The sequence below is a fragment of the Drosophila pseudoobscura genome, chromosome 2 (genome assembly GCF_009870125.1).
Source record: "Drosophila pseudoobscura strain MV-25-SWS-2005 chromosome 2, UCI_Dpse_MV25, whole genome shotgun sequence".
Lineage (NCBI taxonomy): Eukaryota > Metazoa > Arthropoda > Insecta > Diptera > Drosophilidae > Drosophila > Drosophila pseudoobscura.
In genome coordinates, this window is record NC_046679.1 from 29,988,767 (window position 1) to 30,000,000 (window position 11,234).

The 11,234-nt window shown below is 53.7% G+C and overlaps 1 protein-coding gene across 8 annotated transcripts in view; it reads right to left on the reverse strand.

Moving 5' to 3' along the window:
- Positions 1 to 442: 442 nt before the first annotated feature.
- The window catches only part of pros (homeobox protein prospero), a 54,314-nt gene continuing 43,522 nt past the window's right edge, over positions 443 to 11,234 (reverse strand). For 3 of the 8 annotated variants that reach the window (XM_033376799.1, XM_033376798.1, XM_033376800.1), the window contains exons 4-7: positions 7,337 to 11,234; positions 6,376 to 6,564; positions 2,080 to 2,224; positions 1,664 to 1,843 (exon numbers count right to left, since the gene is read on the reverse strand). The exon at positions 7,337 to 11,234 is cut by the window's right edge and continues 2,335 nt beyond it. In XM_033376799.1, the coding sequence (XP_033232690.1) occupies positions 1,664 to 1,843; positions 2,080 to 2,224; positions 6,376 to 6,564; positions 7,337 to 11,234 (4,412 nt within the window). Of the gene's footprint in view, positions 1,844 to 2,079; positions 2,225 to 6,375; positions 6,565 to 7,336 lie in introns of all 8 variants that reach the window. The other 5 variants (XM_033376804.1, XM_033376802.1, XM_033376797.1 and 2 more) reach the window with 5 other exon arrangements.

The window sequence follows — 11,234 nt, forward strand, 5'->3', positions numbered from 1 at the left end:
TGATCGAGGACAGACAGCCAGCCAGCCAGTGGAAGGGGGCCAAACAAGGGGGAGGGGGGTTTAAACAATAAAGAAAAACCATATATTTGTTGTTTAATTTGAATTTTTTGGTGTTTTTTGTGTATATTTTGTTTTTTGTTGCAACTCAAGGCCAAGTAATGTAAAGTAAAATTAATTAAACTAAACTTTAACTTAACTAAATTTATAAATTATGTACATAAATAACAGACTAGTGTGTGTGTGTGTGTGTGTGTGTATGTGTTTATGTGTGTATAGGGTGATCCATAAAAATAAGAAGAGGCGTAAAGTAAAAGAATTGATTAAAAATAAACCGCACTCAAGGGATTGGTGTTAACAATTAACTTTGGTCAAGGGTTCATAAACCATTAAATTATCAAATTATCTACCCTAACGCCCGATGTCCTGTCCGCATATAAATCTATAAATCTAAATAGTTTTTGTTTTCTTTTTTTTTTTGGTGATTTTTGTTTTTGTTTAGTTTTCGCTTAATAGACATCGAATATATGCTTAAAGGGTTAAGAATTGGGGGATAGTGGGGGGTGCTACCGGCGTCAGTGCAGCGCCTGCTTTTGTAAAGCAGTGCGCTCATGCAGTGAACGCCGGTACTGAAGGGTTTTAACTGCTTGCCGAAGAACGGTCTGCCAAGCAGTGTAGCCCGCTTCCACAGAGCGCTCTTCGCTCTTGAACCGATGTGTGTGTGTGTGTGTGTGTGTGGGTGGAATGCGTGTTTGTTTGTGTTTGTGTGTGTGGAATGTTGTTTGTGTGTCAACTTTCGGTAGATCAATAGACGGCTCAACTATGTATTTTGTTAAATATCTGTATACGTAAAAATGTCTTGTAAATATTTTCAAAAAAATTTCATCTAACAAACCAACACGGCTACAGCGAGTACAGTTTACACTGCCTACAAAGTACGCGATTGCTCGCTCGCTCGGTGTGTCTGGTGTCTGGTGTCTCTGTGTGTGTGTGTCTGTATGGGTGTCAGGCTCAGATTACCATCAATTTGCACTATTTCACATAAGATTAAGATTTTAGGTTTTTTTAGTTTTGGTTTTAGCATTGGATGCGATCGAAGCTCGCATCTCTCATCCTCTTCTTCATTCTCTCTTCTTCGCTGAGTGGGTACGTATGTATGCTGTGTGTGTGTGTGTGTGTTGGTGTAGGTGTTTTTGGAAATTTTTTGAAAAATATTTTGCGGCTCGGGAGACTGTCTTGACTGCTCCCCAGAATTGCTCGTGGCCTAAACGCGGTTTTGACTCGTGTAAACTTCTCAGCTTCTCTTAGCATCTCCTAGCTTTGCTCTTCTCTCTCTCCTCGCTCTCGGTCTCTCTCTCTTTGCTAACTTATTCTGTGGTTCGTTTTCGTTTTGTTTCGTTTCGGGAGTTTGTGGGTCATATCCAGTGGTACTTCTTGCGCAGATTTAGCCTTTTAGCTTTGGTCTGCGCCTCGCCTTCGGATTGCTGCTGCCGGCCCTCGATGTTGTGGCTGTAGATGTTGTAGTAGTCATAGTAGCTGGGATCGTGGTGTGTGGTGTGGCTGTTGTTGGTGGTGGTGGTGGTGGTGGCATTTGAATTGGCATTGCCAGGGGCATTGGCAGCGATATCGTTGGCGTTGGCAGCGCTGGCAAGGCCAACTCCTCCACTTATTCCAGCTGCTCTAAAAAATTGGGCGACTTGAAGTACTCGGGCACGGGATCGTCCATGCGCGAGATGATCTTGTATATGGACTTCTTCCACGACTGTTCGGTGTCTTTGCCACCCTGTATTGCACGGAAAAACTCCCGCAGTGTCTGTTCAACGACGAAGCGAAAGTTTTGGGGTACCTGTCGATGGCCGAAGGACGATTACGATTAGCAACGGAGCTCCCAGACAAAAGTGGTGTTTAGTGGTTTAGTGTCTATTGTAGATTGATTCTAGGGGCAAACACTCTACATCTAAGCGGGGCCAAGGGTAGACTGTTTGCCCGCAGCTTCAATGGCTTTTTTCGGGGGTGTGGGGGGCGACTGGTTCTTCGTTAATGTTAGAGTTAGTGTGGGTGTAGGCGTGGTTATTGGCATACCTCAATGTGATTATTGCGATTGTAGTGCAAATTGAGCACGCGATACAATTCACTATCTCCAGCAATCAACAGATCATCGGGTGTCTTGATGCCTTCGGTGACAGCTTGTCGTGCATATTTCTCCATTTGTATGTAGTAGAATTCTCTGCAGATGCGTAGATGAGGAATATGTTTGGTTTTGGTCAGTATTCTGGTTGGTTGGTTTGGTTTTTTTTTTGTTTCTATTCTATGGTGTGGGTTGGTATGGGGGGTTTATTGGGGTGGGGGGGTTTGTCAGCATTCAAATTTACAAAATCGTACAAAAACTCAAAATCAAATCAAAGATCGAAACAAAGTAACGAACAAAAGAGCGAAAAACACACACAAAACAGAAAAAAGGTAACCAAATTCAAAGGAAATCTCTCTATCTCTCTCACATTCAGTCCTCTATATACCACACTCTCTCTCTCTCTGTCACTTAAGCTTCTTTCTAAGAGGGGGGTCCTTGTTCTTGCAGGCTTAATGCATTATATTGGATCGCATCGCATCGCTGTTTGAATATGACATTATTAATAATTTGCTGCATACTCTTAGGCGCCCGCCAAAAGGAGGAGTCTCTCTCTCTCTCACTCGCTGTCTGTCGATGTGTGTGTGTGCTTGCGTGGGTATGTGTGTGTGAGTGTGTAAAGAATTTTTAATAAATCTCAAATGTGCAGCAACAGTGGCTGTGGCAGTGGCAGGCGCTGGTTGGGTGGTGGTGCAATAACAATTGCAAGTCGAGGCAGTGGCGTCTTCTTATTGCGGTCGCTGCTGGGGCTGGGGGGCTGTGGCTGGGACTGTGGCTTCTACTTGGGGGTTGGGGATTTAATTAGCAAGTGCAGTGTGCTTCTGGTGCCACTGTTGCCTGCTGCCTGCTGCTTCTGTGTCGCCTTGTTTAGTCAAGTGATTTGTGTGCGGCCGGGGGCCTGCCGCTCGCAGGGGGATAGTCAGGGGCGCAAGGGAGGCCAGGGTGGGTGGTAGCCTTGCTTGGAGACTGTAAGTGATTGCTTGTCTTTGCCTAATGCCTCCCGGCATCCGCCCCGACTCCGCCTCCGCCTCCGACTGCATTGTGTGCCTCGCACTAATTGTTGTCTTTTTTTGTCGTCGGAGAGTCCTGCCCCCGTCCCTTCCGCACTTGACAACGCTCCGATAATCGCGCTAATTTCAAGATTTCCCAGTAGCAAATGCATTTCTCATGTTGTGCGAGTGCGCTCGTGTTGATTTTTCCAAACAATAAGCGCAGAAAATGTGCAAATAGAAAATCTTTGCCGTTTGCTGGCAAGGGTCCCCAGTCTCCAGTCGCTCGTCGCCAGTCGCCAGGCTCCCCGGAGGCGGCAGCCACGCGCACTTGAACAGCAGCGGCGGCGGTGGCAGTGGCAGAAGGGGGGGTTGCTGATTGGGGCTGGGGCTGGGGCTGGGGCTGGAGCTGGAGCTCCTACAATTGAAGCGAGGCATCATAATGAGGCGATGACGGCTTGGCCGGGCCAAAGAAAGGAATCGCTGTGTGACAGTTTTGTGTGACAGTTCATTGTCTCTGGGATCTCTGGATCGGGCATCAAGGAGGGGGATGTGTGTGTCCATAGTTATTAGGGATTGCCCTCATCTCGTTCCGGATCCCCAGTTCTTTGTGTGTGTGTGTGGAGGGGGCGGGTTGGGGGCAGCGTGTGTGTGTGTGGCACAAGTGTTTCGAGGGTTGGGGCTGAAAATTTGTTTGTTTTAAATGCAATTAGCTTTGTGGCTGGTGCGAAAAGAGCTTGAGGCGATGATGCCACACAGCCACACGTGAGGCAGGAAAAGGAAGCTTGCAGCTTAGGCTGCCACATGGAATGCGCCACTTAATTTAGATAATAAGCTGCAACTGAAAATGGCGTCGAGGCTTGACGGAAGTGCCGCTTGCCACCTTCCACCTGCCGCTTGCAACTAATTAGTTTGTAGATTTTTATATATTTTCGTAGCCCATTTATTTGGTGGCAGGTGCAGAGGAATGCACGGGGGGGGGGGGGGGATCTCTCGCGTTTCGTTTCCCTTTCGAGTGTTGCTCTCGCTCAATGGACGAGTGTATGCGTGTCCGTGTGTGTGTGTGTGTGTGGCAGGGGGGATATCTCTGTGTGGGTGTGTGTGTGCGTGTGTCTCCTTCTTCGCGTCTCCTTCTTCGCCAGCCTTCTTGCCACTCGGAAGTACAGATATTACAGATACAAATACGAGCACGAGAGCGAATAGAACGAACGAACGAATGTTTTTTTTTTTCATTTTTTATTAATAAGCTCACACATACTCACCCACACATATGCAGACATCTCTACCTCATACATTAATGAAGTAATTGACAACACTTTATATGTATCTATATATAGAGGCATCTGTATAAGTCATATACGTCTAAATACATACAGGAACATGATATATTTCTATGTGTATGTATGTGTATGTGTGCGTGTCATAAGAGTGTACCACTGTAGTGTGTGTGTGTCTGTCTGTATGTAGCTGTGTGCTTGTTGCTGTTGTTTTTCGTCAGCAAAGATCTTTTCACGCGGCTCCAGGGGCACAGGGCGGGTGGGGTGGTGGGGGGGCAGGACACTTAACCTCATAAAAAACAAAAACACACTGTAGGAAAGAGGCAGGAGATCTGTATGTGTGTGAGTGTGTGTGTGGGGCTGCATCCTTGAGCGCCTTTTTTGCGCCCTCCTGCTCTTGGGGCTCTTCGAAGCGAGACTCTCAAGTAGCTGTTGAAAAGCGGCCAAAAGAAAGCCCAGTGTTGACTGGGCTAGGCGCATATCCTGGCAAACAAACTAATTAGCCTCCTGCCTGGAGTGTGTCTGTGTGTGTGTGTGTGAATGCATGTCCTTTGGCTGCTTTCTTTTCATTATTTGCATCAAAAGCACACACAAAAAGAAGTTACTGCAGCTAATGCAATTATACAAGTGGCCTGCTTGAGGACCATTCCATGCCATTCCCAACAAAAGGCACTTTTGTTAATTAGCCAACAGCAGCACACACACACACATAGACAGTGCGGTGGGTGGTGGGGGGTGCCCACTTAAGTAGGCAACACTTTTTAATATGCATGCCGCAAGTTTCTTAGCCGCCGTTTCACACTTTTCCCAGCCTCTTCAGCCTCAAGTGGCAGCTCATCCGACTCGGGGTGGGGGGGCAGCTTTCTCAAGTGGCAGCCGTCAAGAGCTGAACATGTTATTAGGAGGCCACTTCATGTCTGTGTCTCTGTGTGTGCTTGTGTTTGTGTGTGGGAAACTCATAAAACTATAGATGGCTAAGAGAGGCGTAGAAAACTGTTGCAAGTAATCATTTCCTTGATGGGCGGGGGGGGCGGTGAAATGGAAATCAAATGTGGAAAAGGAAAAGCAAAAACCGTTACAAACTGCTACTACCCCTAAAAGCAAACCGAAGGGTGGGGCAAAAAAGAAGGAAGTAAACAATCAAAAAGCCGCTAGAAAATCAAAAAAATATTCCCACCCATTTTAACCTCCAGAACCAAAAAGTCGACAAGACAAGACGATTCCCAGGCAAAAGAAGTTCGGGGTTCGGATTTCGGGGTTCGTCGTTCGTCGTTCAAGGGGTTGCTACCCCAAGAAATCCCATTCCTTGGCTCAAATCCGGGCACACAACAAAAGGTGCAAGAAATTCCGACAGACGAACGTGCCACGGCTATGATTTGTTGTCTTCGCTGTGCGCAGGTAGGGAAAAACCCCAGAAAAGGTTAAGGGAGGACGCAGACACAATTCCTTAAGACGTTGCGCATGTCTTAGACATAAAGGAGACGCGGGCAGGCAGGCAGGCACGCTGGACGGACAGCTGCTAAGCTGCCGCTGCCCGAAAGAGGGGTGAAAAATGAAATCCAGGTGAACCTTTGCCACACGCTCTCTCTCTCTCTGTCTCTCTCTATGCTTGAGGGACAGATGTGGCAGGGATTTGGCGCGCAAATCACGGCTACTGCGGGCCTGCCTCACTTCTAGAACTCTAGAACTGAATGAGCAGCAGCTGTCGTTGTTCCCCTGCTGCTCTGCTCCTTGCGCAATTTCATAGACGAATGACAGGCCCCCCCATGACAGCTAGGGAGGGGCGGGGGCTGGGGGCCTGAGCCTTCGACAGGTGATTCGTTTCAAATCAAGAGACAAACGAAATCATAAAAATGAATGCTGTTCATAGATATTTCGGGTGTGTTAGTGGGGGCACATAATATAGTAGTAGTTATAGCAAATATGATTAAATGGTGGCCATGGGAGGCGGGTTGGTTGGGGGCATGGGGGGCCGTTTACTTACCGGAAATTCGAGAACCATTTCACCAATTGTGCTGTGTTGTTCTTGTTGAACTTGATGTCCGGGAAGTACATCTTGAGGACCGCGGAGCTCGGATAGCGGACCCAGAAGAACATCAGTTTGGCCTTGCGCAGGTGCATCGGTGTCAATGTAGAAGAGTGCAGGGGAGTCAAGGATTCGCAATGCTTGCTGCTAGATTTGGTGTTGGAGACAGAGATGTGTTCGGTTGAGGGTGTGTGTTACGATGGTCGATTGTCTTTCCAAATTTCCATGTTCGTGTGTGGCAGAGAACGATAGAAAGAGCCACTGCGTGGCAAGAGGGGGGCTATGCGGGGGAGGATTGCACTTTCGAGTGCCAATAATGAACGTCTAAGGGTGCCAGAGGAAGGCCCGTGCCCCTGCTTCGACTTGAAAACTGATTGAAAACACACAGCCAAGCCAAGAGCCCGGCCAGAGGGGCCACAAGAGCCAAAAGAGGGTAACGATTGGCCTGGGCTTGGGCCTGGGCTTGGGCCTGGGCTTGGGTCTGGGCCTGGGCCTGGGCCTGGCTGTTCATCATTGATTTTTCCGTTTCGTTTTTTCCGATTTCTCCTACTGCTGCTGCTGCTGTTGCGAAATGCAACTCAAGCCCTAGACCCCACTCCCCAGTGCTCAGAAGAGGTCTACGACGACGACTACTGCTGCTGCTACGATGATGTTGTTTATGTGGATGTGGACGACTTGAGGGTCTCTCTTTCTCTCACGTTCTCCCCAGAGAAGGGTTGCAGCAGGTTGCAATAAATAAGGTTTTGATTACATTTTATAAAAGAATTTAGTTGGGGAAATAAATAAACTGAAGAAGACACTTGATTGGTTTCATTTTGTCCGTCGGACGGGTTAAGCACCTCCCTCTCTTTTCCTCTCTCTCTCTCTCTCTGTCTTTCTATGCCACACACCACGATATAGAACTATGTGGAAAACTCACTTGACCATCAGCATGGACTGGAGGGAATGGTGCTCGAGCTGCTCTTGTTGCTGTTTGAAAAAGGATATAGTAGGCTGCATGCCGTCGAAGGACATGTCCGCCGAGTTGCACTCGGACTGGCGATCCTGGGCGTCCATGACGGCCCGCAGGCAGGTCTTGTAGTCGGGCGATCCGCCGTGGTGGGCGGCGGCTAGGAGGGCGGGATGCAGCATCGACGGCGGATGGGGCAGCGGCGGGGAGTCGCGCGAGTCCATCAGCGCCCCCAGGCTGCCGGGCGGACTCGAGGAGAGCTGCATCTGGTGCTGGTGCTGGTGGTGGTGCTGGTGCATCTGGGCGGCTGTCGGCTGCCCGCCCGCGTGCGGATTGAAGAAGGGACTGTAGGGCGAGAAGACCTTGGACTCGTGCAGCGAGGGATTGGGAATGGCCACCGATGTGGGCAAGGACACTGGCATCATGGGCGGCGGTGGTGGCGGCGGCTGCGGATGGTACGCTCCTGCTCCACCTCCTCCGCCTCCTCCTCCCACGCTCTGACTCCTGCCCGTGGGGCTCTGGGCGGGCGTGGCATTGCTGTTGCCTCCTCCGTTCGACTGCTGTTGCTGCTGCTGCTGTTGCTGTTGCAGGGGAGTGGCGTTCTGTTGTCCGTTGGGGTTGGGCGGGACGACGCCGTCTTGGGCCAGGATGCGGCTGACGGTGCGCGGGGTGATGCGCGTGTCGGTCACCTTGTGGCGCTTCTTCTTGGGCGTCACCACCAGACTCAGGGCCTCGTTCTGCTCGAGCTGCTGCTGCGTCTGCTGGGCGCTCTGCTGCTGCTGCTGTTGGACGCTCTGCTGTTGCTGTTGCGCCTGCTGGGCGGCCTGCTGCTGCTGTTGCTGCTGCTGATCGGGTGGCAGGCAGAAGGGTCCGGTCATCGAGTTGTAGAGCGCAGCGGCGGCCACCGGATTCATGCCCTGCGGCGTCTTGGGCGCCTGGAACATGGCAGCCGCTGTGGGCAAAGGACGAATGTGAGGAGGTGGTATATTAAGGGTACTTAAGCTACTGTTGTTAGTCGGATTCGCTTGGCTCTGGTTAGTATTGCTATCCCCCGCCTGCTGCTGCTGTTGCACGTTCTGTTGCTGTTGCTGTTGCTGCTGCTGCTGTTGCTGTTGGGCGGACATGGCTGCCGCTGCGGCCGCGTGGTGCATCTGCAGACCCATCGCCGCGGCTGCAGCAGCCGCTGGGGAGGCGAACGACAGCTGGTTGCCATTGAGGCGGGGGGCGGCTATCAGCTGCTGGCAATTGGGGGGCATGGCATGGAGATGCTGCACATTCGGCGGCTGCTGTTGCTGCTGGGGATTCTGTTGCGGTGCCTGCTGCTGCTGCTGCTGTGGCACATTCTGCTGCTGCTGCTGCACGTTCTGCTGCTGCTGCTGCTGTTGCTGCTGCTGCTGGGCATTGGCCACGACCACCGCTGGCGGCGGTTGGGGGGGCATTTGACTAGGGGCTAGGAGTAGTGAACCATTATTACCTGATTGTGTGGTCGGCGTGGGGCCGTTCTGGGCTCCGGGTCCTCCTCTGTCCGCCACTTTGGTGCGCGGCGACTTGCGGTCGAGTATCTGCGATGCCAGCAGCAGGTCCTTGTTGAGCTGCTCGGCGGCGGCTGTCACCGAGTCGGCCTGCTTGCTGAACAGCCTCCGCTGGTGGACGAACCGCGTCACGATCGTGTCCACCAGTGCCGACAGCGAGGTGGTTATCTCCGACTTCAGGACGTCCGCCAGCCCCTCGAGGTCCGTGCCGGACATGCGCATCATCGAGCTGTTGTTGCTGTTGCGCAGCATCTGGAATTTCTCCGACAGCTCCGACTTGAGGGCGCTGTGGGCGGCGGCTGCTCCGCCCAGTCGCGTGGGCAGTCTCGCCGGCGCCGGGTGGTGCATCTGTGGGGGTCTCGGCGCCGTGGCCACATGTTGCTGCTGCTGCTGCTGCTGTTCCATTTGCTGTTGCTGCAGCTGCTGCAGATGCTGCTGCTGGCGCTGGATTTGCTGCTGTTGCTCTTGCACCTCCTTGCGGCGTTGCTCCTGCTGCTCCTGCTCGAAGCGTCGCTGCTGCTCCTGCTGCTGTTGCTGGTGCTGCTGTTGCTGCTGTTGCTGCTGCTGCTGCTCGGCCGCCTCCTTGGCCATGCGTGCCTCCTGCTCGAAGAAGAACTGCTGGTACATGGCTGCCGCATGCGACATGTCGCCCATGTGCTGCAGCAGCGGGGGGAAGCCCTGCGGCAGGGCCGGATGCCCCACCAGGGGGTTGTGCAGTTTGCTGGACATCATCTTGGACATCATCTGGGAGAGCATGTTGGTGCTGTTGGGGGCCCCGGTCTCGCTCAGCGCCGTCTTGGGCTTCGGGGAGCTGGAGCCCGGCCGCTCCTGGCCGCCGGCCTCCTCCTTGTGGGCGGGACTGATGTCGCCGCCCGTGAGCGTGGGGGAGGGCGACAGCTCAATGTTGTCGCTGCTGCCGTTGTCCTGCTCTGGCTCCTGCTCCTGCTCCTGTTCGGGGTCCAGGTCCTGCTCGGGATCGGGGTCCTGGTCGTTGTCCAGCTCCTGGCACTCGGACTCCTGCTCCATGCGGGTGCACAGCTGCACGTACTTCTGCTGCATCTCGGCCAGCTGCTCCTGCATCGAGCGCAGCTGCGACTTGAGGGCGTTCTTCTCGACGCGCTTCTGCTGGATCTGCGGCGACTCCAGCTCGTTCGACTGCTCGCTGTCGTCCTGGTCGAGCATCATGCTCTGCAGATTGAGGCCGAAGTTGAGGCCCGCGGCGGCTGCCACATAGCGCTCCATGGCGTGCTGCTGCGGCTGGTAGAGCTTCCGCTTCTTGCAGCCGTTCACCTGCAGCTGGCCCGCCTGGACGATCGAGGAGGGGCTGCACCGCATGCCCGACACAATGTTCTCCACGCGCGCCCGCTTCAGCTCCATGCCGGGCTTCTTGAGGCAGCCCTGGTCGCGCTTCTGCTCCACACAGTCGTCGTCCTCGTCGTCGTCCAGCACATCGTCCTTGCTGTTGTCCAGCAGCATCATGTCCGAGTGCGAGGGCGAGGCCAGCGACTCCAGGTCCGAGCCGCGTGTCGAATGCATGCCCAGCAGCTCCGCCTCGTCGAGCATGTCCTCGACGGACTCCTTCTTGGTGGCCAGCTGCTGCTGCTGCTGCTGCTCGTCCACGGCGCTGCTCGCCCTGACCGCCGTCTCATCGTCGCCATCGCCGTCCGCCTCCTCGCGGGCCCCCGAACTGTCCATCGAGTCCGAGGACTTGCGGCGCAGGCTCCCGTCGCTGGCCAGGCTGTGGCTGCTGCTGTGGCTGCCACTGCCGCTGCCGCTGCGACTGCTGTGGCTGCTGCCGTGCGGCGACTGCTGCGGCTGGGGCACTGTCTGGGGCTCGCTCTTGATCTTGATGTCCGCCATCTCCGTGTCCTCGATCAGGTTGATGCTCTCCATGTTGTTGTTGTTGTTCGTGGCTGCCACGCTGTTGTTGTTGTTGTTGTGGTTATTGTTGTTGCTGGCGTTGGTGTTGTTGTTGAGCTTCGAGTGGAGCTGCTGCTGCTGCTGCTCCTTCTCCTGCTGCTGCATCTGCTGCTGCTGCATGGCGGTGCGCAGCTCCTGGTCGAGCTGCATGAGCTCCTTCTTGCCCTGCAGAATGTTGCGCAGCATGTGATGGGCCACCAGGTCGTGCTGCAGCTGCTGATCGCCGCTGCTGGCGCCGCCGTTGAGCGAACTCACCGAGGCGGCCCGTGGCGGGGATCCCCCTGCAACATCGGCGGCAGAGGCTGCCGCGGAGGCCGCCCCATCCAGGGAGCGATCGCTGCAGGCCGACACCCGACGACTGCTGCCGCCCTTCGGCGAGGAGGTGGCATGGTGCGAGTGGCTCGAACTGTGGGCCG